The sequence below is a fragment of the Manis pentadactyla genome, chromosome 12 (assembly GCF_030020395.1).
Source record: "Manis pentadactyla isolate mManPen7 chromosome 12, mManPen7.hap1, whole genome shotgun sequence".
Lineage (NCBI taxonomy): Eukaryota > Metazoa > Chordata > Mammalia > Pholidota > Manidae > Manis > Manis pentadactyla.
The window spans coordinates 30,025,312-30,052,645 of record NC_080030.1 but is presented as its reverse complement, the minus strand read 5'-3'; the positions used below and the strand labels follow the sequence as shown (position 1 = coordinate 30,052,645).

Genomic DNA, 27,334 nt, shown 5'->3' with positions numbered 1-27,334 from the left:
ACAGTTATCCTTGAGAAGAGCATAAACGTGAGGGTGCCTCCAGCCTGTTCCACTCAAGGCTTGGTGCCAGGACACGTCGTTGGCGGCAGTAAACGCACCCCGGCGAGGGAGGCTGTAATGTGGGACTGTGGAGCGGGCGGGGGTGGGGGTGGGCTCACTGTGTCTTCCCCCAATTCTGCTGTGAAGCTAAAACTGCTTTAAAAAAATAAAACACTCAAAAAAAAAAAATCCTAGTGTCACCTCCAAGTCCAAGGTGCGAGGGCTCTGGGCAGACCCTGAATCTGCATCTCAGCCCCCCAAACTCCCATGTGCTTTCAGACATCTTCAGCTTGTTGAGACTACAGTCCCAAAGACTTCGGGAGTCCCACAGTTCTAAAAATAATTTGGGTAGGACACAGGTGTGGTCACTTCCTGTCTGCCAGGAGCGGGGAAAGGCCACAGGGGCCCACGGAGGCTCCTCTTTGGGGGCAAGGAGCCCCCACCCCTGCAGGTAAGACCGAGGCCCTCAGGGACAGGGGGGTCCCCCAGAGCCCCCCAGGTGTGCATGTGTCCTCTCCCTTCCAGGGGAGCGCTCAACCAGCCAGCCAGTCTGTGTGCCCCCCAGGAGTGTGGCTGCTCCAGACGTGATGGAACGGGGGCTGGGGCCCTGCAATCCTGGGCCGGTGGGACCCTCGCTGTGTCCTGGGAGTAGGCATCTGCAGAGAGGCCTGGGCCTGGGCCGGGAGCCCCGGGCAGTCGCCCCGAGCCAGCCCCACTCATCCCAGCAGGTGGGGTCTGCCGGGCCTCTCAGCCCTGCTCTGTCCTGGGTGGGGCCTGTGGAGGGTCTACAAGGGGTCCCTCTGGGGGGACGCCTGGAAACCCCCTGCCAGGTTCCTGGGAGGACAAAGGTGCTTCTCACAGAAGACCCCCGTTTTGTACCATTTGAGGCCTACACAGCTGTGTCCTGTGGTTCCAAAAAGTCACGTGGCAAATACAGGTGAATAAGGGAATGAATTCTTCCCCAGGTAGAAAGGAAGGCTGGAGAGGAAATCGGAGAGGCTGGGGCTGGGGCCAGAGGTGCCCACAGAGCCGCCCCCGGGGTGGCCTTCCCACTGGGAGGAGCCGCTGCTCCTGGGGTCCTACTCCATCCATACAGCCTCGTGGGACCAAATCCTGCTCAGCATGCCCAGCACACTAGTTTTACAAAGCAGAAATGGGGGCATGAGATGTCATTCTGACAGTGGTTGGCCAGGCCCCGCAGGGGTCCCAGGCAATTCAGAAACCTGCAGACAGCAGCCCCACCTCCGCCTCGCCCGCCGCGCGGGAAGAGCACCCTGGAGGTGCAGAGACCCCTGGGAAGGAAAGGCATCACCCGTTCTGGAACATTCTGGTCAGTGGGCAGCACCGACACCTGAGTGTGGCCGGCCCGAGCCTCCTTGCTCAGAGCCTGCTGCCCCTGCCCAGCGAAGCTTGTTTTTTAGGCAAGTGGACCAAGAGTGAGTTCAGGGCTCCCCCACCTGCCATGGCAGCTCCCAGCATGCCCTGCAGACGCAGGCCCCAGGGGGCAGGATGGCCGGGTCCACGGCCTCACCCCTGGCCTGGCACAGGAGGTGCTCCCCATCAGCTGCCCTCTGAAGAGAGGACAACTGTGCAAAACACACTTTTAGCAGCTCAATCTCATGAGTGACTTAAATGCACACTCTCATTTACACCATGAGATTCACATCCAGAGCACAAAAGCTCACCACGGCAGCTCCCAGGTACCGTGATGTCCCCTTAAAGCACCAATATTGTGTAGGAGGACACACCGCCCCCAAGTGCTAGCATGACCTGGAGATAAATCTTGGGCACCGGCAGAGAAGACACTCCCCTACATCACTCACCTTTGGGGAGACCTGTGGGGGCAGCTTCAGTCCCTGCTGTGCCAGGTCACTGGAGCTGGGGACACTCACCTACCTCACTTGCGTTGGGGGCTTGCCCACACAGCACTGCCAGCATCGCACCCTCTGCTGCGTGCCAGGCTCTGGGGCAGGTCTCGGAGCCAGCCCATCCATCTCTACCTTGTCGCAGTGCCTACCCCACCGCACGGAGGGGGAAGCCAAGGCTTGCAGAGGCTAGAAAACATGTTGGTCATGCAGCTAATACAGTCTTGGTTACCGGTTACCCACCAAGGACCCTCGAACCTGGGGGCTGGCCAACTAGGGCCCTGGGCCAAACCCCGCCTGCCACCTGTTTTTGTAAATGAAGTTTTAGCAGATCACAGCCACACACAGATTCACGCTTCAAAGCCAGAAATGTTCCTTTTCTAGCCCTTTACAGAAAAGTCCGCTGACCCCTGCTCTAAGCAAACACCATTTTTAAAACTGGCCTAGTGGCTACATAAGAACATATTCACACTGGGCCAGGCTTGCAGCCCAGGGTTTGGTCCATCATCATCTAGATGTGGCTGGGAGGGCGACTATAGATCAGATTAACCTCTCCATCTGCCCTGGAGAACAGCAGCCGGCCCTCCGGGGTGTGGGGGCCGCATCCGAGCAGGTGAAGATGCAAAGACAAACCCGAGGTCAAGGGAAGAGGAGGAGGGGGGACTCCCGCAGCCCCCAGGACTCCAGCGCAGCAGCCCCTCCTCCTTGGCCCTGCCTGCAGCCCGATGATCATGAGGCACCGCCTGGAAACCATCTCTACTCCTGCTGACATGGACATGGAGACCTACTGCGCCCTGTGGCTCCGCGTCCCCGGGAGCCTGACCAGCACAGGTCCCGCCGGGTCAGGAGAGTGTGCACAGCGCCGGGTGGCAATGGGTCCCCTGCTGCCCGGCTGCCTGCAGGCGTCCGACACCAGCCCCAGCCCTGAGCGGTGCCCCTGGGCCCACAGACAGGCCCAGCTCTGCTCCCAGCACAGGGGACATGATGGCCGAGGTCACCCCAGGGCTGGCCCAGGGGACCCCAGTCTGTGCAGGGGCAGAGAGCCCTGAGCCGGTGTCACCGGATGGGAGGGGTGCATGCCTGAGCTCCGCTCTGTCTGTCTGTCCCTCTCTGTCTCTGTGTCTCTCCTGTCCATCTCTCTCTCTCTCCCTCCCCTCTCCCTGTCCCTGTCTCTGTCTCTCCCTCCCTACATCTGTCTCTGCCTATTCCTCTGTCTCTCCCTCCTGCTTCTCTCTCTCTCTGTCTCTGTGTCTGTCTCTTCATCCCCACTTTTCCTCACCCAGTCTGTTTCTGTTTCTGTCTCTGTGTCTCCTTGTCTGCTCTCCCCCTGTCTCTCTTTGTCTTTCCCTGTCTCTCCCTCTCCCTCCCTGTCCATCTCTCCCTCTCTGTCTCTATCTCTCTCTCTCCCTCCCTGCCTCTGTTTCTTCTTTTTCCTTCCTGTCTCTCTCTCTCTCTGTCTCCCTCTGTCTCTGTCTCTCCCTCTCCCTCCCTGTCTCCCTCTGTCTCTGTTTCTCCCCTCCCATGTGCGGCACACTGGTTCCTGAGTCACACGTGGGGCTGCCTCTGGTTGGGCCTCGGTCCTGAGAACACGCACAGGGCCGCCGTGTGCAGGGACTGCGGCAGGGCCCACCTGCTCCCAAGTGCAGATCTCTGGAGCAGGGGCTCCGCTACAGGACCAAGCAAGCCTGCAGGGCGTGGAGGCTGTTGGCTTGCAGCTCAGCGGGGTGCCAGGCTGCGGGCAGCTCGGGTCTGTCCCCTTGCGGAGGAGGGTCCTGGGCTCACCCAGGGGCAGGATGACCCCACACTCCTTCCTTGAACTTGCTGTGCCTGCCTGTCCTCAGCACGGCCAGCTCAGGGGTCCCCGCTCAGAGTAGCTGGCCAGAAGGGGCCACTTAGCAGCAGCCGCAGTCCCTGGCCTACAAACTCTCCAAGCAGTGAGACCCCCGGGGTCCCCGTCCCCGCCATGGCTGTCCTAGGCTGGCCCCCTGTGGGAGCACTCCACTCCTGCCTGCGCCCCCGTGGCTGGCTGCTCAGGCTGCCACGCGCACACACACATGCACACCTGCATGCACACACACATGCCAGAGGCCAGGGCCCGGGCATGGTGCCAGCCTGGGAGTCGGTTTCCTAACACCCATCATCATTGGGGCATTTTCACTCAGATGCCCTGAGCCCTGTGCCCCACGGGACACTAAACCACCAGGAACCACCCGGGGGCCACCCTCAGTCCCAGAGTCCCTGCTGTGAATGTGGGTCCCTCCACCTGCTGGGGGGTGGCCCTTCCAGAGGGAGTGGCCCCACTCTCAGGAGACCCTGGCCCTGAGGTGCTCACACACCATGCCTTTGAGACCCCTCCACCGCAGACACTAACACCCCCAAACCCCTGCTGTGCTTCACAAGGCCCTCCTGACCACAGGGACCTCAAGGGACTGTCCCCTTGTCCGGCGCACACAGGGAGGAAGCTTAGGGCCGCCTCAGGATCCAAGACCCGTCAGAAAGGGGGACACTTTGGGGCTTCCCTCCCCTTGTAAAAGCAGTGTGGTCTCAGTGCAGGAAAGGAGCCCAGGCGGGTTCTGGTGACCCCAAAGGTCTCCGATTCCCTTTCTGTTTAAGTCACTCTAAACCCTCAAATAACAGAGGCTGCTGAGACCAGACAGAGACGCCGGCTTCTTGCTCTCCCCGACTTGCTTTCCTTCTAAACCACAGAGCCCAGGACAGGTGTGGCTCCCAGCAGCCAGGGCCGGCCCTCCCGGAGCCGTCTCCTGGCGACCTTAGTCCCTCTGGGGAGGGGAGAGCAGCTGCTGGCCCTGGGAGGCCCGACGCCTTGGAGTGCAGGGTCCAGGGCTGCACGTCCACTCTGAGCGTCCAGCCCCAGGGCCTCAGGCCACAACCACACAGCCCCTCCCTGAGCCCACAGTGCTCCCTGTGTGCAGCACCCCGGGCCCAGCGGCCGGCCAGGTGGTGGCACCAGCCATCTCAGCCCTGGCAGCAGACAGAGCGGCAGGTGCCTGTATGATCGGTACAGACAGCAGGAGCCCCTCTGAGCCCAGGAGGGGAGGCCACCACCACCCCGACCACAAGGTAAGGGCGGCCCCCAGCCCCCTCAAGGGCTGCGGGTCCACATGTGGCCCAGCATGAATGCACCCTGAGCATGATGTCTGCAGGATGTCCCTGTGACCAAGGCACACAGTCCTGGAAGGTGAGACCTGCGCTGTGAAGCCCGCGGTCCCAGGTCCCCCAACACGGCCTCCACCATGACCACCAGAAGCCAGGAGGCTTCCTGCATGATGGTGGCCTCAGTCCCAAGCACCAGGAACAATTCCAGAACAAGATGGCAGTCACAGCAGAGCCCAATGCCAGCACACATGCTCCCCGCACACGGACCGCGCTTACAGGTGCCAGTTCATCTCCTCCCAGGTGCTGTCCACGTGGACCACATAGAGCAGCCAGTGCCCAGTGGCTAAAATGGCAGTTGTGGACAAAGACATCACACTGGGGCAAGGCTCCCCATGAGCTGAGCTACCCTGTGGCACCTGGGAGCAGTCCACCCATATTAAGATCTAACAGCAAAGCTGCCATCTGCTGCTCCAGGGCATGACCCCAGCCCTGGGCACCTGCCCGCCTGCCTGCCGCCCTGTCTTTCTGTTCGCAAATTCTGCCCGAGCCTGAGAATTGGGGGCAGCTGTGGGACAAACAGCAGAGCAGGGGGCTGTCAGGGAGTTCCTCCCCACCCCCCAGCAGCCTGGGCATCTGTCACAGTAGTGGGGGGCACCGTGTCCCCTCGGGGGTCCTCTGGGGGGCAGGAGACCCAGTGGCTGGGGCAGCAGGACAAGGAAACCCAGCATGGGAATAAGACCCTGGGCATCAAGTGAGGTGGGGACAGGACTGTGCCCTGCAGGAAAAGCGCTTTACGATCTGCGAGGCAGAGCGGCATGGAGGGCTGTGGGGGGCAGGGTCCACAGTGCCCCGTGTCCCCCTGGGATACTCCCTCTTCCCGCTCACTGCTTGGGGCCCCACCTGGTCGCTGAGCAGGGATGCACACCCCGCCTGCTGTTGGGGGTAGATATCCAGAAGGTTCTGCTGGGGGATTGAGTTACCATCTGTCCATCTCATCTTGGGGGAGGTCATCTATACTGATCACCCCAGAATCCCCCAGCTCCTGACGATGGCCTCCCTGGTCATCTAAACCACATGCAGGTGGTGCCGTCCACTTCCTGGGACACAAGAGGTGCTCGGGTGGCCCCTGGTGTCTGAGGCTGCACCCTCCAGGGCCCTGGGTGGTGCGCTGGAGTCCCCCACACATGCACACAGCCCTCAGGTCCCCATTTTCCTGCCTGTGTTCTCCCATGAAACTGGGGGGCTGCAGAAGCCTTGAATGGGGGGCTCGTGAAGGAGCCCCAGGGCAGGGGAGCAGGCCCCACCAGCACGTGCCCCTCCATGCATGAGCACCCCAGGGAGGTTTCATTTGGATCCATGGCTCTGTTCCTGGACAAATGTTTCCAGAACCCCGGACATCAATGGTTCCTGGAACAGCAGATGCAGAGATCTGGGATCTGGTTTCCCTGGGATTCCAGGGTGCTGTTTTCTCCAGAAGGAACGAGAGTGGGGCAGGGATCTGCTCTCCACTCTGCCCTAGGAAGGGAAAGCGAGTGTGTATGTATGAGTGTGTGAATGTGTGCATGTATGAAAGTGTGTGTACATGACTTTGCATGTAAGGATATGTGCCTGAACATGTAAGGATGTGAGTGTGTGCATGCATGGTATTGCGAGTATATGTGTGTGGGCATGTGTGCATGTACGTGTGCACGCTCAGGTGCAGCATAGAACCACCTGGACAGCCTGGGTGCGCACTGGCACATGCTGAGTACAGTGGGCACAAGGCGGGGACCCCCAGTCCCCCACGAGAAGCTGGTGCCTGGGGCAGGGTCCCACCACAGTGGGTGGTGGGGAGCGGGCAATGCTGACTTACTTCTGACCACGCTGAGGCCAAAGAAGTGGGCTTCTCTGATACTCTTCAGGTCACACACCTGCTGGAAGACCTCACGCCCGGTGGCCTGCACCTGCACAAGAGGTGGGTGTGGGTGTGTGCATTTGAGTGTGTGCGAGTGCACGCGTGGAAGAGCATGTCCAGTGGCACGTTCGGTCCAGCAGGCCCCTAAATGGGCGGGTGTGGGGAACACCAGCCAGGGCTGGTGGGCAGGAGGCATGGCAGGCTGCTTCCCACCCAGGAGGTCAGGGGTCAGGGCTGGTGACCACCCAAGCTGAAGACCAGATGTCCCCCAACCCAGCCGGGTGGGCTGAGAGAGAGTGGGTGGCAGGGGTTCTCCCAGGGCCTCCCTGCTGGGCTGACTCCTCACTGTAAGCCCACATGCCCAGGCTGCTCCTTGGGGCTGGAGGCTGGGCACCCCTGAAATGGGTGTCTGTGTTGTGCATGGGGATGCCAGTTTTCCGGGACCTAGATGGGCTGAGGGTTTTCCAGGGACAGCAATCCCCGAGCATTAGCAGGCCCCGTCCGAGGGTCTACCAGAGCCCATATTTTCTAATGACTGGATGTCAAGACACAGGCATAGTTAAATACGGGGGGGCCTCCTTTATCGCTCACACAGGTGTGTGTGCACCCTGAAAGTGAGCTGGCTCTCTGCTGCCAAGTTCAGGCTGGGTGGGGGTTGCAGGTGCTGCAGGCCACTCAGTGGGCCCCACTGACTGCTGGGACTCGTACTTCTCCCCGAGGGTTTCAGAGCCCTGCAGTCAAAATTCCACAGTGCAGGGGCCAGCCCTGGTGCCCCGTCCTCCCCAGCCAGGACCTCATTGGCCCCTTCCCATGGCCTGAGGCGCCACTGAGGACTTGGGGAACCCCTGGAAAACCCAGAGGAGCTCCAGCTTATTGCCAGGTGGGGAAACGGAGGCTCAGAGAGGTTCTGTCACTAGTGTAAACGTTGGCATTGACTTAAATTCAGAAATGTGTCCCTGAGCTGAGATTCCTGGGGGTTAACTGGTCTCAGCGTCAGACACACTGCATTTCAGGGGGAACCAGCTGTGCCCAAAGGCGACACTAGCCACCATGTGTCCTTCACCAAACCAGTCCCGTTTTAAGCACTGAATTTTCATAAATCACATTAATCCTTAAAACGGAAGTGCTGTCTCACAGGGCCAGCCAACTTCCTGGCAGTTCCTCTGTTCCTCTATCACAAGCAGGCAGATAAGGTTAGAATTAAAGGGAAGAGACGAGATTCCTAAGCTGCCGTGGGACCTCAACACGGCGTGCAGGCATTTCCACCTGGACACTGTTCCAGCCTCCTACACTGTTCCCCGCAGTGTACTCAGAAGATGAGGTGGGCCTATGGGCTTACTCTGCCTGGAAGCCTGTCCTTCATGGGCCCAGTGAGCTGCTGGCCCCTGGGGCACCCCACAGACCCGGAGCCTAGGGCTGCAGAGCGGGGTGGCCTCGGCGGAGCTGGCCCTGTCCGCTAGAGGAAATATCCTAACGGTGCACAGGGCGGCCAGGCCACTGGCGGCAGGGCCTGTACCTTGCACTGTCCAGAGTCAGGCGGGCAGTGAGCGGAGACACAGGTGGGCTTCAGAAGCAGGTAGCCCTGGGATTGAGCCCTGGGTCAGCACCACCGGCCTCCAGGCTTACCTCACCTATTTGTAAAATCAAACTAACCAGACCTCCGCAGCAGAGGGAGGGTCACGTGAGCCAGTATACATGCAGCTCCTGGCCCCAGGTGCTCTGCAGCCCGTCTGTGGCACAGAGGCCCAGAGAGGCGGGCCAGTTCTGACACCAGAGACTGCCTGGATTAGGGGGACCTAGAACCATTCCACTCTCCACTCAAGCAATAAGCAGCAGAAGGCAGCACCGGCCCCTTGCAAAGAGCAGGACTGCGCTGGACCTGGCCTGTCTTTTTAATGGCCCGCTGGGAGGCCCTGACCCTGACCTGGCTCACCAGGCACCTGCTCCCACAGGAGTCCTGTCTGGGGCCGCTGCCCACCCTCTCCCCACCAATGCATGTGGGAAGCCACGGCCTGATAAGCTCTCCCATTCAGAGATGCTCTTCTCCAGGGACAGAAGAGAGAGCAGGACAGCATCTGCAGGGAACCGGGTGCTGGCAACATTCCCTGTGACCACGGGGTGCCCCGAAAGCACTGCCTGGGGACTGGTCTGTCCCCAGGTGGCCATGGTGCGGGGAGGCCTGTAAGGAGGTGAGTGTGGCGAGCAGGCCGCGCTGCCATGTCCCCATGGGTGTGCGCGTACTCACAGACACAGGGCTCCTCGGAGCCTGGGTGAGCGTGGGAAGGCTGCCTGTGGTGACGTGATGGCAGCATGAATCATCCGTCTCAGATCTTCAAACAGTGGGTGTCTGACGGGGCCTGCAGACAGTCAGTGGCTCCAGAAGGAGAGCTCTGAGTGCCACACCTTTGCTCAGGTGTCAGCCTCCAAGGGGCTTCTGGGCCATCCAAACAGGCTCCACGGTGTGGGGGCCTGAGGCCTGCAGATGGCCTGAACCAGCCCTGTGAGGGCCCAGCAGTGTGCGGAGGGATCCGCTGATGAACGAGTGTGTGATTGTCTTTCATGAAAGGACCGAGTACCGTGACAGGGAGGGGCCGGGCCTTCAGCAGGCACGGGCAAAGGAAGCACACTGCGCGCTGTCTTCAGGTGCAGCACGGGGTGGCCGCCCTTCCGAGGGAGGGAAGGGGCCCCGTGGCTTCCTGCCCCTGGTGGGGCACTTCCATGCCCGCCCTGTGCGTGCGGGGCCCTCGCCTGTGGGTATCCCTGCCGAGGGTGGGGACCGCAGCAGAGGCAGGGAGAGAAGGCGGGGAGATGCTGGGGGAGCTGGCCCAGGAGTGTGTCCGCTGATGTCACCTCCCTGAGGGCACAGTGAGGGTGTCAGATACCTTCAGGGAAAACCACAGCCACCCCAGCTGAAAGCAATGGGGAAGCATGGAGGGAAGAGGGCCTGGGGGACACCCAGGGACCCCCGAGGGCATTGGCCTGGGCTTGTTCTGCAGCCAGAGGGTCCTGGGGCTGGAGACAGGGCCGCGTAGGGCAGCTCCTCACTGGGAGGATGGTATCACCCTCCCAGGGGGACGGCCCATTCTGGTCCACAGGTGGGAAGCCTCAGGGCCGTCAGCACACCCAGTGGGGGTGGCCCGGACTCTCATCTCCCGGGTCTGAATCTGCCACTCCAACCTTATATTACTGAATGTCCCAGGCCGGGCACACGGTCACACTGACACCCACCCCCCATTCAGACTCAAGACAAGGCCCCAGTTGTGATGGGACCTTAAAAGGGAATCAACCGCATAGGCCCCTGGACACTGTGGGGACCGGGCAGAGCTCAGTGTAGGACCCTGGACACTGCAGGGACCAGGCAGAGCTTGGCCCAGGCCCCTGGACACTGTGGGGACCGGCAGAGCTCAGTGCAGGACCCTGAACACTGCAGGGACCAGGCAGAGCTTGGCCCAGGCCCCTGGACACTGTGGGGACCGGCAGAGCTCAGTGCAGGACCCTGAACACTGCAGGGACCAGGCAGAGCTTGGCCCAGGACCCTGGACACTGTGGGGACCGGCAGAGCTCAGTGCAGGACCCTGAACACTGCAGGGACCAGGCAGAGCTTGGCCCAGGCCCCTGGACACTGTGGGGACCAGTCTCAGCTTGGCCCAGGCCCCTGGACACTGTGGGGACTGGGCAGAGCTCGGTGCAGGCCCCTGGACACTGTGGGGACTGGGCAGAGCTCGGTGCAGGGCCCTGGACACTGTGGGGACCGGGCAGAGCTCGGTGCAGGGCCCTGGACACTGCAGGGACTGGGCAGAGCTCAGTGCAGGACCCTGGACACTGTGGGGACCGGGCTCAGCTTGGCCCAGGCCCCTGGACACTGCGGGGACTGGGCAGAGCTCAGTGCAGGACCCTGGACACTATGGGGACCGGACAGAGCTCGGTGCAGGACCCTGGACACTGCGGGGACCGGGCTCAGCTTGGCCCAGGCCCCTGGACACTGTGGGGACTGGGCAGAGCTCGGTGCAGGATCCTGGACACTGTGGGGACTGGACAGAGCTCGGTGCAGGCCCCTGGACACTGCGGGGACCGGGCAGAGCTCAGTGCAGGATCCTGGACACTGCGTGGACTGGGCTCAGCTTGGCGCAGCCATGGCTGTGGGTTGGAGAACTCAGGGAGACAAACACCATGTAAAGGTGGCCAGAGACCAAAGCTGTTTTCTCTAACTTGTGGGGCAACCAGTGGTTTCATAAAATAACATGATACTATGAGGGCGGGAAGGGCAGCAGGCACACAGCTCCCTCGGGGCCCCACCCAGTGTCACACGGCCCCTGGTGCCCCATGCCCACACTATCCATGCTCACTGTGGACACCTAGTTCCTTCTGCCCCATGTCCCCTGCTGTCCTCCAGCACACCTCCACCCCCTGGTCGCCCCCACTCACCCCCACGACCAGCCGCAGCCGCTCCCCTGTGGGCAGGACCACCAGGACGTCCCTGTGCTCTGCGATCCCCTCGCTGTTCCAGCACTGCTCCCACTGGCCACTCGCAGGCTCCCAGGACCGGGCCCCGGCCATCGCCTCCTGCAGGAGAGAAGGGTCAGGGCCCGGCCGGGGAGAAGCTGAGCAGTGACAGCCCACCTGCCACCTGGAGGGACAGGGACCACGTCACCACCTGTTGGGCGCTCCCTGCCATCTGGCCACAGGTGGGGCACATGGCACCCCAAACTCACCCAGCTGTGGGCTTCCCAGGGAACAGGCGCCCTGCTGAGCTCCTGGATGGGAAAATGACAGAAACACAAGGAGGGCCAAGAATCCAGCCTGCAGGTGGTGCCAGGACAAGGTCCAGGCTTATAAATAGCTGGGACATGTGTAGGTTGATTGGAATGCAAATAAACAATGTCAGCCTGGCACCCCGCCCTCGCCTGCCTCCAGCTGATTCCACTCCCCCAGGGACCACCCTGCAGCTCCCCAGGGCTCCTTGGGCCACCCTTCTTCTCCTTTCCAGGACCAAACACAAAAGCCCAGGACGCAGATGCCAGAAGCAGGGCCGCTGAGGTTCTAAGCAGCCGAGGTGGGGGGAGGGGCAGGCCCACAACAGCTCGGCACCCCCACCCTGGCCATGCAACCCTCCCGCTGCTGGCTGGGAGGGAATGGACAGCAGAGGCAGCTTCCCCAAACAAGGTCTCCCCAAGGAGCTCTGATTCCCTTTAGCAGGGAAGCTGATGACAATTTTTTTATGGCCCTTGGCCAAGGTTGCCTCCTACCTGCCCTGCAGTGAGTAACACCTGCTGCAGGTGAAGGCGGGCAGAGCAGCAGCAGGCCTGAGGGCCATCCCCCACCAGCGATGGTGGCGGGGGCTGAGCTCATGCACGTGAACTCTGACCTGCTGGGAAGGACCTGTGGCTCCTGGCCGGCCTGGACCCTAGAGGAGGCACTTGACGCTCAGCATGGCCCCACCCCACCTCCGAGGGCATTTTGGTTCTGTAGGCCTGGCCAGCGAGCTCCACAGTTGGCTGGGCAGGTCCTAGGATCCCAGCTGCCCTGGGCTCTGGCCCGGCAGGGGGAGAGGCTGGAAGGCAGATGAGGCAGGGAGCTCTCTCCTTGCTCTGCCCGCCCAGGAGTCTCCCTTCTGCGTAGGTTTGGGGCCTTCGGGCTGTATGGGCGCCATGAATCTGGGAGAGGCTCTGGCCCCACCCATGTATCTCCAGGACATAAGCATCTCCCTTCAGCTGGTAATTCTCAAAGAGGCAAACAGCCCCAGAGAATAGACGCCTTGTCCCGTGACGCTCCCCGTACCACGTTCTAGCCACTCAATCCACGGGCTGCCTGGCGGTGAGCCACTGACTCGGGCCGCTGGCGGTAGCTTCTCTTTCCCACAGGGGCCGGAGCACAGGAGGGGACATGGGGTAGCTGATCCCCTCCCCAAGCGCCTGCGGACACACAGCAGGGTAGCCATGGTCAGGACCCCGAGGGGTGGAGTTGGGGGAGCAGAATGGAGCCTCCTCCTGAGAGTGGAGGGCCACGAGCCTGTATGAGCATCCCTGGGCCACGACACACGAGGCCTCGGCGTTCCTCTGTCTGGCCGAGGTGGCGGTGCCCCACTTCTTTGTGTGGGCACTGGCCAAATTTTAGGTGGCAGCTGGCAAATGAGCTCCAAACCCCTCCAGGGAGAAAAAAGAAAAGGAAGAGAAAACCTTATATTCTTATTGATCAATGCAATTCAGAGATTCTCTTTAAGCTGAGAAGTCCCTTGCCCAGACCCTCTCTGCCTGCCCCAGGCCTGAGGGCTCACAGTCTGGCAGCAGGCCAGCACCAGTGCAGCGACCACACCGCTTCTTGGGCCGTGAGCTCTTTCCCAGGAAGGCACCTTGGCCAGCCCCAGGCCCACCTCCTGCCCACCGTACTCCCCACCGGTGGAGGACCACTGGGCTCCGGCTTACCAAGAAGTGAGAGCTTTCTTCCTTTGGGAAAACAGAAGGGTGGCCAGGCCACAAAACAAACCATTTCTAAACACATGCTGCTTGCTGCACTTGCCAGCTCAGGTTGAGGGCTGCTGATCTGAGTTTGTGATCTCAGGTCTCAGGAGGAGCAGGGAGAGGGGGGCAGGGGGCAGCTCCCCAGCCCTGCACCGCCTCCTCACAGGCCCAGTTCCCTTTCTTCTGGGTAATCGGTCTTCATCCCTATCATGAGATGGGACTACTAAGAATGTTCTAGAAATAAAGCTTCTGAAACAGAAGTCCATGAAGTACAGGTTTCACAAAGCAATGCAGGAAAACCATTCAGCAGGAAAGGGAATGAAGAATCGGTCCAGAGACAGATGTACAAACTATTACACTGCCAGGGGAAGCGACCTGGAGGGCGTATTTTATACTATTCAATGAAATGTGCAAAAAAGACAACACCCAAGGAGAGTGGGTGAGTGGCTGCTGGGGGAGATGCAACCTGCAGGGCGGCGACCTCCCCAGCAGGCATGCGCAGGAGTGCACCTGCGTGCCTGAGCGCGTACTGTGCGAGTGTGTGCGTGTGCCCAAGGTGGCCTTGCCTACGGGCCCTCCAAGTCCTCCCTGCACCATCAGCACCACGCGTCCTTTCCCATGAGACCCCTGGCCCTTTGCGGAGCTGGTGGCATGGTCACAATGACCTCTTTCGGGATAAGGAATCTGAGTCCCCATGAGCTGCCCGGTCGGTGGCCATGCCAGGGGCCCCACCGCGGCCTCCCTCCACCTGCCCCACTGTCTCCCCGCCGGGTGGCCATTCTCACAGCCTTCCTGAGGCACTTCCTTTAGCCTCACTTTCCCTGAAGAGGAATGTTGGCCAGAAGTAACATGTTTTGCTCATTTTGTAAGCAGGGAAACTGAGGGACAGGAGCAGAGTGGCTTGTCCAGGGTTCCTGGCTATGGCATTTCTAAGATCCAACCTTACAGACCTTCTAGAATGATGCAGAAAGTGCTCACATGATTCCCCAGCTCCAGATTGCTAGAGGTCAGCATCTGGGAGGCCCAGGGGCCCACAGCCATCCAGAGTGGAGGGTGTGGGTGTGGGACGGGGCAGACAGTGCTCCCCTGCAGCTGGGCCAAGGGAGCTGGGGACTCCACGCCGGCCCCAGCGGGGCGACAGCAGGCATCCTCCGGGAGCCCCTGTGGGCCGAGCACCCCGGGCCCGCTTGTGTTCAGAGCCCAGAGAAGAGGAAAATCCCTGGACCTCTGCTGATCAGGCAGGGCAGTGTTTTGTTTGTCTCCCGCTGGGACCTCTTGACCTCAATTAAGCCCAGAGCTGAGCAGCAGGCCTGGGGGCGGTGTGGGCCTGGCCCTGACACGCACCCGGCTCCCATCCCGCACTGCCTTTCCTCTCAGCGGACTTTTGGCTGCAGGGCGGAGGCCACACTGCGCAGGGAGTCCCGCTGCCTCGGACACAAGGGCCGGAGCCCCTGGGTTTCTCTGTCCCTGTTCGTGGAGCAACTTGCTGCATCCCTGCAGGCTGAGAGGGGCTCTGGGCCTTGGTGCTGCCCCCAGTGGCACAAGTTCATGGGCACCTCTGGGCACAACTGCCGGCCCAGGTCCAGGGACATGATGGTGATGGATGAGGAAAGGAATCAGGGCCCAGAGACCCTCCTGAACCAGAGGCTAGGGGGAAAGCTTCACCCATGTTACAAAGGCACAGCCAGGGGCCAGCTGCATGCATTACAGGGACACAGCAGGGCAGGGGACAGGGTCAGCTGCACCCATTACGAGGACACAGCCGGACGAGGGCATGAACACCACAGCACCTGGAGCACCAAGGCTCCCAGGCCCCAGGAAGGGATCTCATGGGCACACCGGACGCCTGCCCCATGGCATGTGTGGGCGCCACTCCGGTGACTCTGCAGAGCCAAGTTCACAGCAGCTGTGAGTCTCTGAGACAGGCCTGCCCGTGGCTGCTCCCTGACCCGGGCCCCCACAGACGGGCAAGTGCCAGGCCAGGGCAGGGACCCACGCGAGGGCAGGAGTGGACGGTCTGCCCAGCTTGGTCCCCCGTGATTAGGTGCCGGTGTGACCGAGGCCAAAGCCAACTGCCACCATAGGATGCTGCCTCTCAGCATTCACGTATCTTCCAGGAAAAGGGGGACACAAAACAAAAGCGTGGGGCCGATACGGCGCTCAAGAGATGCCATCTCAATGGCCTGGCCCTTCTGTGTGAATTCTAACAGAATGCTTTCTGCCTCAGAGGAGCAGATCATGGTGAACAGAAAGATCTGAAATTAAAAAAACATTAGCCAATCTATTTATCAAGAGATTAAATACATCAATCAGCCCAAACATTCAAAGTTCATGAGAAGCAGACAGAAGACAGGAATGCGGCCGGACGGTGGGGATGAACCAGCACAGATGCTCCTAAGGACCCCACCACCATGGGCCCTGACCTGCAGGACGGGGGCTGGCACGCAGGGCAGTCAGCAGGACACACTCCCGATGGGGAGGAGACCCTGCCTTTCAGTCTTCAGTGTAAATCAACTCATTCCTCACCACGTGATTCTTTATTGTCTGGACCCCTTCCCAGGGTTCCCCACACCCGGCCCTGCAGCCTCACCGAGAGTGTAAGGACAGGGCCGCCCTCGGCCCCCGAGCACCAGGTGAGGCGGGGCCTGGCCGCCAGCCTGGGGACCCCTTCCAGGCAAGGGCTGGGTGTGGCTGCTGAGGCCAGCGTGTCCGTGGGCTGCCTCTGTCCTCACGTGGAGTGGCGGCTCCAGGCGGCGTCAGCTTTCAAGGGCATCAGACAAAACAGTGCTGCTGGGCTGCAGCTCTGTGCCTGCTCCCAGGGCCTGTGGGCCATGCGCTGCTGGGAGAGGGGCTGAGGTGTGAGGCGGGTGGTGAGCGCTGGTGGTGCAGGTGTAGGAAAGGCCTGCGGCCCCTGCCATCTGGGCGGAGGGTGGGATGGAGATTGGGCACCATGAGCGTGAGTTCCTGCAGCCAGTGTAACTACCGGAGTGGAAAAGCCAAAGGGAGCGGAGGTTCCCAGATGGGTGCCGGGTGCCGCAGCAGCCCCCACCCAGGAAGAGAGCCCCTGAGGCCCGTCCTTGCCACCCCCAGGCACACGCATCTGCACTCCAAGGAGAATCTGCTTCCCAAGGGTGAGGAGCGACCCTTAGCTCAAGGTCACTTAGCCCTTCGGATCACTACAGTGCAGTTTTGTAGAAAAGTTCAAATGCTTTCAGTCCTTGCACGTTATTCTCCCACGATACAGCTGCATGGCCGACGGACACACCACTGGCCCAGAGCACCGTGTGGACCCTCTTCTAAGAGGACAGCAGGGTGTCCATGAAGGTGGCAGGGCTGTGACAGTTCCCAGCAGAGTCCATGCTGTTCCCGGATGCAGAGGCACCCAAGTCTGTGTGCCAAGGGGATGTGGCCGCCACCCTTCCTATGACTGGTGGGGTCCTGCCTCCAATCTGAGGGTGGCTGGGCCTCCGGCTCCCCCTGCCCAGCCATAGCTTCCAGATGCTACAGCTATCTGGTGCCCCCCAGAGCCCCACTGCCCCACAATAACCCCATTGCTCAAATATTTGTTCTGATGGGGGTTCATGGCAAATAACTTCAAGCACTAAGTCTGGCCATTCTCATAAAAAAAGGACTGTAACCTCCTGCCACTGTGCAGAGACTTCCTTGCTGTCAGGGTGCTCCGTGGGCGTGCGGCCTGCAACCCCGGCCCACCTCATCCCCCCATCTGTTTATTGAGGTGCCTCCTTAGGTGGTACCCCCTTCCCAGCTACCACCCTCCCACACAGGGATGTAAAATTCCTGGAGCACAGCCCCGGGAAGCCTAGAACGGGGGTCTGCGTGGGTCTGGAGCTCAGGGAGAATGTGGGGCAGGATGGAAGGTTCCTGCTGCAGGGTCCCCAGGGAGCTGATCTAGTCATGCTGATGGGCTCCCCTTGTCCCACCACAAAGGCGTCCAGGACATGACCACCTGCACTGCAGAGATATGAGCCCTGGGCCATTTGCTGAGCCCCCACCCATAGGTCCCCGGCTCATCCTTACTCTCTCTCTCCAGAGCACCTGCTTCCTCCTGTTCGGAAAGAAAGGTCTGGCTGGAGGAGCGAAGGAAGACAGGAGGGTGGCAACCAGTTAATGACAGCAGGGACGCAGCCTGGCCCCCAGCCCTTTATGCCAGCTCTGAGCCCTGAGCGAGATTCCTGGAATTCTATCCCTGCAGCTTGGGGCACAGACAGAGGCCCGGGCTTGCACTCCCACCCTGCTCACCCCCTCCACCACACCCAGCTACAGCCCAGGCTACAGGAGCGCCTGCCTTAAATTCCATTAGTGAAGGGCCTAGACTTCCAAATGCATCCTAACAAAGGTGTCTGTGTGGTGTCTGCCTGTTTGCTGGGCTCCCCATGCCCCCACAGGCACCTGCCTGCAGCCCCCTCCCTCTCCTCAGTGGGCACTGATCCCAGGAGCCCAGTGTCCCCCCTCACGGTGACTCCCAGGGATGCAGACTGGGACAAAGCAGGTGGGAGGAAATGGAAGGGCACCGCAGACAGCGCCAGGCTGCAGGCTTGAAGTTGCATGCCACCCGGCAGGGGGCAGCCAGGGCAGGGACTCTGGGCTCTGCGCCTTGGGTTCCTTGGCTGTAAAGGGATCACAGCTGCTCCCCCGACTCCTGTGTGTGTCACTTCCCTGGGACGAAGTCACCGCCTGCCTGTGATTCCAGGACTGCCCTTGGTGCCGCGAGACCAGCTCCTCTCCTCCAGGTGCCCAGGCCGCCTCCTGCTCTGGTGCAGCCTGGGCAGTGTAGCTTGGGGGAAGGGGAGGGTGCGGAGTGGCCGGGCCCCAGCTAGGACACGTTTACCGCTGCTGTGTGTGGGGAAAGCAGACTGGCTTGTGGTATGTTTCACTGTTGCTTTTAAATCCTCCACGCACAGGGCAGCTTCATGATCTGCACCAGGACAGACCCCCCACCTGCTCAGGGCCCCCAGAGGCCCCTTTTGTCCCCTGGAAGCAAACAAAGACGGCCACAGCCACTCTGATATAGGCAGAAGTGCTGCTCAGGTTGGAAGGCAGGCCTCTGCCACCAGAATGAGCATGGAGACCCCAGCACAGGGGAAGGAGGGGGCCCCCGGTGCTAGCTGGAGCCAGCAGTGGCCCCCCACCTCCCGTCACCTGACCCTCGGCACGGTGGCCTATTCACTGGTCAGGAGACATCCGCCAGGCCCCCTGAGGCGCTGCCCTCTGCAGTTCTCGTCCCTGGGAAGCAGAGCAGCCCCAGCAACTCCATTCAGCCTTCTGTTGGCTCAAGATGCGAACTTGGGGTCACCTCGCTCCTCCTTTCCCCCACTCCACGCCCAAATGTTAGCAAATCCCAGTGGTTTTGCCCTCAGAACATGCAGCGCCTATTTGGCCACGTGCCCAATTCCACCACCCAGTCCACACCCTCTGTTGCCAGCCATTGCAGTAGGTTCTACACCTCCTTTTCCATGCCCCCTTGTGCTCAATACCTCAGCCCTCCAACTCTTGCTAATAGGGGCACACTTCTGCTTGAAGTCCACAAAAGGTTCCCACCACCCTCAAAGGAGCCACTGTGGCCTTCGATCCCCTCCAGGCTGGCTCTGTGGGCCCCGGCCTCCCGCCCTGAACCTCCCCATGGGCTGCTCTTCTGCAAAGCTCCTTCCAGCATCTCTGCCTGGCTGTGTTCCCGCATCAGCTCATGGCTCGTTAGTGGGGAGGCCCGTCCTGGCCCCCGGGTCACCCACATAAGCGGACGCAATGACCTGCAGGTGGTCCGCCTCCCCATCTGGAAGGAAGCTCCAGGAGGTCTTGCTCCCTGTTGCCTTCCTGCTGCCTGCCTTGGCCTGCTGTGTGTAATGTGCTTGGCAGTGCAACTCGTGGAGCTAAAAAGGAGCCGTTCCAGCCTTGAAGGTTTGCCCAGCTGACTTTCAGCAGTCCTCGGAGGCGGGCTATGACCTCCACGCCAAGGGCTGCAAACTGTGGCTCACAGAGCTGTTTCTGGACCCCAGGTCTCCTGGTTTCCACCCAAGGCTTTTGCCCCAATTCCACTTCTGGGCTATTTCTAGGATTGGGTCGCCAGGAAGCACTCACCTGCCTGGCCCGAGCCACTGCCTGCAGTTCCTGGAAGGAGCTGCAGCCTCTCCCGAGGTCTCTGGGGTCTCTGGCTCCATACCTCTGTGGCCTTGGGCTCCATAGGAAAAAGGTGCCCTGAGAACCATGAACTACATGGTGTTATCACATACTTGTGCTGCTGACTTTTCAAGGAATTGGTGGAAAACACAAAGAGCGTCCCAAGTCTTCCTGGGCACCGACACAACTTCTTGGTGGCAAAATGTTTTGTCAACCCAAACCCCTCTCAACATGCTACCCTCAGAGCTGCAGGGCTGGGGAGATCCCAGGGCATGTTGCCTGACCTCCCCAATGCTACCTAGACCCCTGGAGGGACAGGAGGCAAGCCCAGGCCCCCTGCCCTGAATCCTCTCCCACAGACTGCTCACTGCCCCTCAGCAACCTGCTTCGGGCTGCTTCTCCCACCTGGGACGTCCTGTCCACACTTGCCCCTCCACACCCTCCTCTCTGCTCTGAGGACTCTGCTCTGAGCTCGGCTTCCCCGTGAGTCCCTCAGCACTGTGGTCCGGTCTGGCCTCTTTGGAGGTCCTGACCCCACGGAGCAGTGCACTCCAACACAGCATGCATCTCCCTCACCTGGAGGACTCCCTGCAGCTGGGGGCAGCCAAGGGTCTGCACTGAAGGCACTGCTGGCCCAGGGACCGTGCTGTGGGGGCCAGGCCCTAGAGCACTGCAGACACACCAGGCACCCAGAGCACTTGCTGAATGGGGGCCTGGAGCCCCTCACTGAAATGTGGAGGTTGATGGGGTTATTTCAACCCCTGTCTCACACTGATGGGCTCTCCCTGCCCTCCACGGCTGGTCCCACTCCCAGCCCCCTCGCTGGCGCATCTGCGCTGTTGCGAAGAAACTGTTTGGAATGGCCACGTCCCCCAGCTGCCCCCTGCCCCCAGCCTTGCCAGCTGGCTCCCCTCAGCACCCCAGCACTGGCCGAGCCCCATCCTGCCCGGGCTCCTGGGGCTGCCCCTCCTGAGGCTGCTTGTGTGCATCTAGGAGGGCTGACTCTTTCCACCTCAGCTAATGTCACCACCACCCTGGAGTCGGCTCCTTGGCAGACACGCCTCGGGCTCATGACCTGTCCTGCTCATGGGAGAAGCCCCTCCACAGCACAGCTTGTGTGTCCTGGCACTGCTGTGCCCCAATGGCTGACATGAGCTCTGGCCACAGTAAGTTTTCAACATCCCACTGACAGAATGTATACCTCGCCCAGCCGGAAGGCCACCATAGGGTCATCTCCCCGCAGCAGTCCCGAGGCAGACCTGGCCAAGGAGGTGGACAAAGCAGGCTTGACTATACACGGTGCATGATGTCCAGGCACAGAGCCGTCAGAACTGGGTTGTGGCCACACACATGCCCTGCAGAACCAGGTCATGGCTGTCACTCTGCCGCCTTCTCCAGCCTGAAGAGAAGCATTTCAGCAGCAGAGAACCAGTGTGGTTGGTATTCCACCTGGCCAGGGCTGGCCCCAAATGGCAACTTCACTGCAGACAGGAAGAGGATTCTTCCAAGCTTATACATCTGGTAACTTTACAAGGGGCTCAGGTCTCGGCCTACCCCAGGTTCTTACTTGCTCCAGAGCGGTGTCCCTCAGGACACATCACAGTCTTCATGGAGCCTTGAGTGAGGTTCTTAGATCTTTGCAGCAAGCAAACCATGGGACTTAGAGGCCCCCGTCTTTGGAATTGTTCGGAGTGGAATGAACATAAGCTGGGCCTTTGCAGCTAGATTCCCTGAGCGGCCAGCCATCTGCAGAGCTGTTCTTCCTACTGACCTGGACGTTCCACTTTGCTGAGGAAGCTGAGTTCTGGTGCAGGAGGCAGTGAGCACAAGTCCGCTTGTGTCATATGTGGTGGTGTTGTTTCAGACACTGACCCTCCCTCGGTGCGGATGCCCTGAGGAGATGTCTGTCTCTTTAGGGGGCCACTCCCTGGCAGGAGGCCTTGGGCACGTCAGTCAGCTTCTCCGGTGGCAGCCCTGGAGCCCCCTCCCCGCTCAGCAAAGCCTGACTTATGCTGTAGCCCCTACTCTCTTCTCAGGCAAGGAGCCTAGCCAACACTTGACATTTGCACTCCTACATTTTATTCATTTAAACATAACAAATTTAATATTCTACATTTGTGCTTTAACCTTCTTCAAATGCTTTCATGCACACAATCCCACAAGACAAAAAGGCTCACATTACTTCCATTTTACAAGTGAAGAAAATGGGGTCCAAAAGGGATGAGAACCATCCATGGACAGACCAGCAGTGAGCCTAGAACCTAGAACCGGCCAGAGTGCGCCCCTTGCCCCCCAGCTCCGAGGCGCCCCATCTCTAGCAAGGCTGGGCCCTCCCAGCCCGGACTCCGGGGGCAGGTCTGGATCCTCAGGGGCCTGGTGGTTGCAGACAGAGGTGTCCTAGGACCCCCAGGAGGCCCTGAGGGGCCGGCTTCCCAGCCAGCCACAGCACAGGTCGTGAACACCTGCAGTTCCCAGGGCAGTGACAAAGGGCTGGTCTAACTAACGGAAGGGACAGGGACTGGCTTTTCTGGTCCTAACTTATGAATTTACAAACCAGGGCCCCAAACTGTAGAAGGGGGTAGTGAGCAGCCAGGAAAACGTGGCGCTCTGGCCACTGTGCCACCACGCCAGCACACCCAGCCGTGGGGACGCTGGCAGAGGCTCCGGTTCCCAGAAGGGGCCTCCTGAGGGGGCAGCTCCCTGGGCCAGGGAAGTGAAGACCTAAGCTGGGCTCCCCAAAAGCAGGCACTCCCCACCTCTACTTGCACCCTCACCCTCCTTACCCCGCCACCCTGTCTTGGGGGGCATGGTGTGGAGGGCGTGCTGGGCCTCTGGGGCAGGCTGGCCCACGCTGCATCCCCTCCCACCTTCTGCCCCAAGAGGTTGCACAAAGGATGTCAGCTTAGCCACACGCGGGGCCCTGCCACAAGGCTCGCTCTGTCAGCCAGGACCACCGCTCGCCCTCCCCGGAAAGTCCCACTTCAAGGCCGGACCGCCTTCTCCCGTGGACCCCAGCTCCCGCACGTGCCGCCGCGGCGCAGCGGCGGGCACACTCCCACCCTCCCACCTATGCCAGGGGCTGTGCCCTGTGCTTGGCTTCAGCAAACCAGGAAACCAGCCTTGATGTGGAGCCCTCTGCATTTCCAGCATCTTAAAAGAGACTATTGATCCAAAATGTTGTTTATGGCAAAGAACCAAGAACAATTTAAAATATATATGAACTTCAAGCCAACAGTATCAGGTTACATTTTTAAAACTACACACACTGCTATTCATGAAACTTTGCTAGTTTAACCCGTTATGGGCCGGCGGGTGGTGGTGGCAGGTGTGGGAACCAGGTATCTGAAGTCAGCAACCCATCTTATTTCCCAGGACGCACACCTGGCTTCTCCAAACACTGGTATTTCCCAAGGCCCCCCATGTCCTGGCGGTGCCCGCAGCGCACCCTGAAGCCTGGTGTCAGAGCTGGCAGATAAACATGAATCCTCTCTCACTGAAGAGCTCACAGGGAGAGTCCCACCAGCACTCTCAGGAAGCTGAGAGACCAGATGAAGGTGACCCTGGAGGAGGGACGGACGCTCGCCCCGGGCTAGGAGGTGGCAGCGTGGACCAGCCAGGCATGGCAGGAGGGAAGAGAAGGGAGGTCCATGGAGGCCAGTGGGACCAGGTGAGAGGCAAGTGCGGCACCTCTTACCAGGGACTGGTTTATCTGGGTAACTTAACTAGCTAGTTACCTGGCCAGACCTCTGGGAGTGGAGTGAACACTGGGAATGGGGACAAATGCCCATGTTGGGACAGGGCTGCAGACTGACCTGTGGCAGCCGGGCCTTGGGGCTGGGGGACAGCAAGTGGGCCACCCGAGTTAAGATGAGCGGTCAGTCACCTACTCTGCAAACAGGGTCTCATGTGCCTTGAGGCAGGCTGGCCATCTGGAATCCTGGGGCACAAGCGTCCCCAGGACGGGTAGGTGGGTGGCTGTTGCCTTCAGGGCTTCTAGACTTTATTAATGCCAGCAGACCTTCTGAAGCCTCAGAAGAAAACCTTTTAAAGTGTGTTTCCCTTCCTCGGGTGACAGTGTACTATGCTTGCCGAAGACCCTGCCCCTGCAGAGAGCTGAATCCTGCCCAGCTGTACCATCCACCCAGGAAGGGCATCATCACAGGCCCCAGGCAGAGGACACGCAGCCCTCTTTGCCCCCGTGGCCCCCACTGCCGGCCGTCTGTCCTGGCTCCCTCAGACCAGCCTCCTGCGTGGCCTCTGCTTCATGGGGACAGGTCTTGCTCACTGTCCCTGGGGCCCAGAGCATTGCCCAGCACACTGCAGCTGTTTAGCAGACATGCAGGAGATGGCGCCCCGTGGCTGTCCTCAGAGCCCCTAACTGGCTGCAGCGCCACGCTCGCCTGCGCACGTATTCGGAGATGGCTTCTGCCCGTGGCTTTCTGCATGAGAGCAGAGTGCACACCTTGGTATCCTGGTACCAAGCCTGGCTTACAGCACATAGGTGGTCCATGAATATTGTTCACTAGAAAGAATGGACTTCTAACATCAGTCATGACTCCCCAGCCCCGACCACCCTCTGCTCCCTGGTGACAGGAGGTCCCAGCAGCCAACTGTCAGTCCCGGCTAAGAGCAGACCTGAGGCCCCCACCCCGGGCTCTCGTTTCAGTGCAGACGCTGCCCATCACAGGGCCGTCTGGTCTATGGTGTGGCTGTCTCTCTGCACCTGCTCTCGGAGCCTCAGGCACGACGTGTGCAGGCTCAGCCGGGCTGCTCACACCAGACCCCAGCCGGGGCCGCCCAGCACCAACCTCGGCACACAGAGCAGCCCAGCCTGGAGGGAGGGGTGGGGTGCAGGGAGAGGCCCCCCACCATGGCCAGGGTCACTGCACATGTTCAGCAGGACTGGAGAAGAGCTAAGATCAGGTGGCCACAACACTGTAGCGACAACTTCACTGGAACAACAGGTGTCACCTGAGAACATCCCAGAGCTGAGCCACCCTTAAAATGCAAAGTTCCCGTCAGGACAGAGTGCACAGTCACTTAAGGGTGACACTCAAACAAAACTCAGGGAGCGGTTCCAGTCCTTGCGGTTTGGGAAACCGCCTTCTGGAGGGTCCTGCGACTTCAAAGCCGACATGACACCCTGCAGGGCCCACGGAGCTCTGCCTCTCCTCAGACAAAGGCGGTGTGCTGTGCGACACAGTCCGCGTTGTAGAGGCGCCTCCCGGGGCCCTGGGTCCCTCCACTCACGAGAACACCCACCTCTCTGGACTTCCTGGTGGCCACCGAATAAAGGAGCGCAGGCATGTGGGGACAGCTGCCAGCAGCGGGCCTTCCCCCGTCCCTGTCCCTTCTCCACAGGGCCTGTAACCTGCTGCGGGTTCGAAGGCCTCAGGGGAGCAAAGCTGGCCAGTCCAAGCTCCTCGGCAGCCACAGCAGCCCTGCGGGACCACTGCTTCCAGCCGAAATAGAACGCAGACCCTCTCCGGGTCCCGTCAGCAGGAGGCGGCGCACGCTGGGGACGCCGCACGCAGAGCCACCTCGGTCGGTAGGTGGGGCTGCCCTGAGGGGGGCAGGTGAGCAGGCCCTGCCCCCCTACACGCCCTGCGAGGCAGCAGGTTCTGCCCTTGGGCTCCTGTCTCCCTAGGTCTATGGAGGGCCTGAGATTGCCCCCCTGGGACACCTACCACGCAGGCAGACAGGCACCCCAGGGGGGTTTTCCTCTAAGGCTTTTTCGGTGGCAACGCCCAGCGCAGCGGTGCTGGTATCGGGAGGCGCCTCCAGAGGCTGGAGGACAGGCTGCAGCCCCTCCTACAGGTTTGGCTCCAGCAACTGTCAGAGTCCAGCGCCCTTCGAACAGGATCAGAGACCCAAACTGGGGCCGCACCGCCACCCAGCAGGGACGAGGAGGCGGTAAAGGAAGCCCCGCAGTCGGCGTCCCTGCACCTGCCTCGGGTACCGGCGGGGCAAGGGGTGGGGGAGGAGTGGGGAGACCGGGACGGGGGGCGCAGGACCGAGCTCCTCCAGACGGGCTGGCAGACCCCGACCCGACCCCGGCCCTGCGCGGGGCGGGACCCTCGACCCGGCCGCTGAGGAGCGACAGCGGGCGCTGGGGGGGTCCTGAACCCTCCGTTTGGGACCCAAGACAGAAGCCCTGAGGGTGACGGAGCCGAGGGGCCGCGCTTCCGTGGGCACTGTCACAGGGGGTGGAGCGCTCACCTGGGGGGTCGCAGTCGGGGGCCTCCTCGGGCTCACGGTTCCGGGTCCGGGTCGGGGTGTGGGTCGGGGAGGGGGTCAGGATCGGGATCGGGATAAGAGCAGAGGTCGGGGTCGGGGTAAGAGCAGGGGTGGGGATCGGGGTCGGGATCAGGATCAGGGTCGGGGTCCGGGTCCGGGTGTGGGTCGGGGTCGGGATCAGGATTGGGGTCGGGCTCCGGGTCAGGATCGGGGTCGGGCGCCGGGTCGGGGTCGGGGTCGGGGCAAGGGTAGGGGCCGGGGTCCGGATCCGGGTCGGGGCCGGGGTCCAGCTCGGGGTCCCGGTGCGGCAGCGTAAACGCGGCCGCCGCTTCGTTGGCTTCTGGGTGGTGCCCCGCGGGGAGGCGGCGGTTGGGGGCCACGTGGCGGGGGCGCTCCCGGCTCCCGCCCCGCCCCTCTCACCTCCTCCTTCCGGCCCCGCCCCGTCCCTCCCGCTCCTGTCCCCGGTGAACCCCCGCAGGACACCTGGCGGGAGGGACGTGGGGCCCCTGGGTTTCGAACTCCCTAGGTTGCCGGTCCCGGCGGTCGCTCTCTCCCTGGGTCCCCGAGTCCTGCCCCAGGCCGGCTGCACCGTCCGCCCCGCGCACCCACGCGCGCCACTGGGCCGCGAGCGCCGGGGACGGGCCGCGCGGAGGAGCGCCTGCCGGAGGGCAGGGCGACGGGTGCTTCGTGCTCACGCGCTGCGGGGCCCAGGCTAGGGCCCTGAGTGGTGACATTCAGGCAGAACCCACGAGGAGTAAGGGAGGACCACCCGAACCGCGGCCCCCAGCGGCAGTGCGCGCGCGGCTGAGCGGTGGGCGGCGCCGGCGCAGATGCGGCGTGGTGGTGGTGGGGGGCGCGTTCGGGCCTGCGCGTCCCCGCCACCCCCGGGGCCTCTGACCTTCCCGCCTCAATTGCCCCTCCCCTGATTGCCACCTGCCCCGCGCAGCAGGGTCTCATGCCAGCAGGCTGTGTTTTTCTTCCGAGCACGTGTCACCTTCTATATTACATTATTAACTAATTTTGACTGGCTCCCCCAACTAGAGGGTGGACCCCACCAGGGTAGATAATTTTCTCTGCTTTGGTCAGTGTCCAAAGAGAAGAGTTCGCTCAGGGCTGAGTTCCTGTGCCGGGCCAGGCCTGGTTGGAACTGCTGGGGTGGGCTCCCCAGGCTGACGGAGGCACACCTTCCCCTGGCCTCTCAGTACCCGGCTCAAGCCCCAGTGGAATCAGACTGCTGCGCAGCATGTTCTTTTTATGTGTCTTCCCCCGCTCAGCCATGACAGCCTTACAGTTGGGAACCAGCTGTTCAGTATGCCGGCCATGTGCTGAGCATCAAGGTCATACCGGGCTCGGCAGCACACGGGGGCCAGGGCTCCCGGCGCACAGAGTTGGGCGCTGCAGCTCAGAGAGGCTCCAAGCCCCAGTAAGGTGGCCTGGCTGAGCGATGGGAAACACCTTCCCCTGTTCCAAAGCCTGGAGAGTGTCCACTGCGTCCCACTGCCCGCGTTCCAGCACTCAGCTGGGTCTCATCAGTGAGCGGGCAGAAATAGTGAGTAAGTGAATTTATTACCAAACCGTTGTGTTATACC

The 27,334-nt window shown here is 61.4% G+C and overlaps 1 protein-coding gene across 4 annotated transcripts in view; it reads right to left on the bottom strand.

Moving 5' to 3' along the window:
* Positions 1-25,886, bottom strand: part of FRMD1 (FERM domain containing 1) — a 35,382-nt gene extending 9,496 nt beyond the window's left edge. Inside the window, exons 1-3 of one of the 4 annotated variants that reach the window (XM_057490267.1) lie at positions 25,728-25,886; positions 11,341-11,478; positions 6,874-6,964 (exon numbers count right to left, since the gene is read on the bottom strand). In XM_057490267.1, the coding sequence (XP_057346250.1) occupies positions 6,874-6,964; positions 11,341-11,472 (223 nt within the window). In that variant the 5' untranslated portion in view covers positions 11,473-11,478; positions 25,728-25,886. Of the gene's footprint in view, positions 1-6,873; positions 6,965-11,340; positions 11,479-24,770; positions 24,950-25,727 lie in introns of those variants that run through there. The other 3 variants (XM_057490268.1, XM_057490270.1, XM_057490269.1) reach the window with 3 other exon arrangements.
* Positions 25,887-27,334: the final 1,448 nt, after the last annotated feature.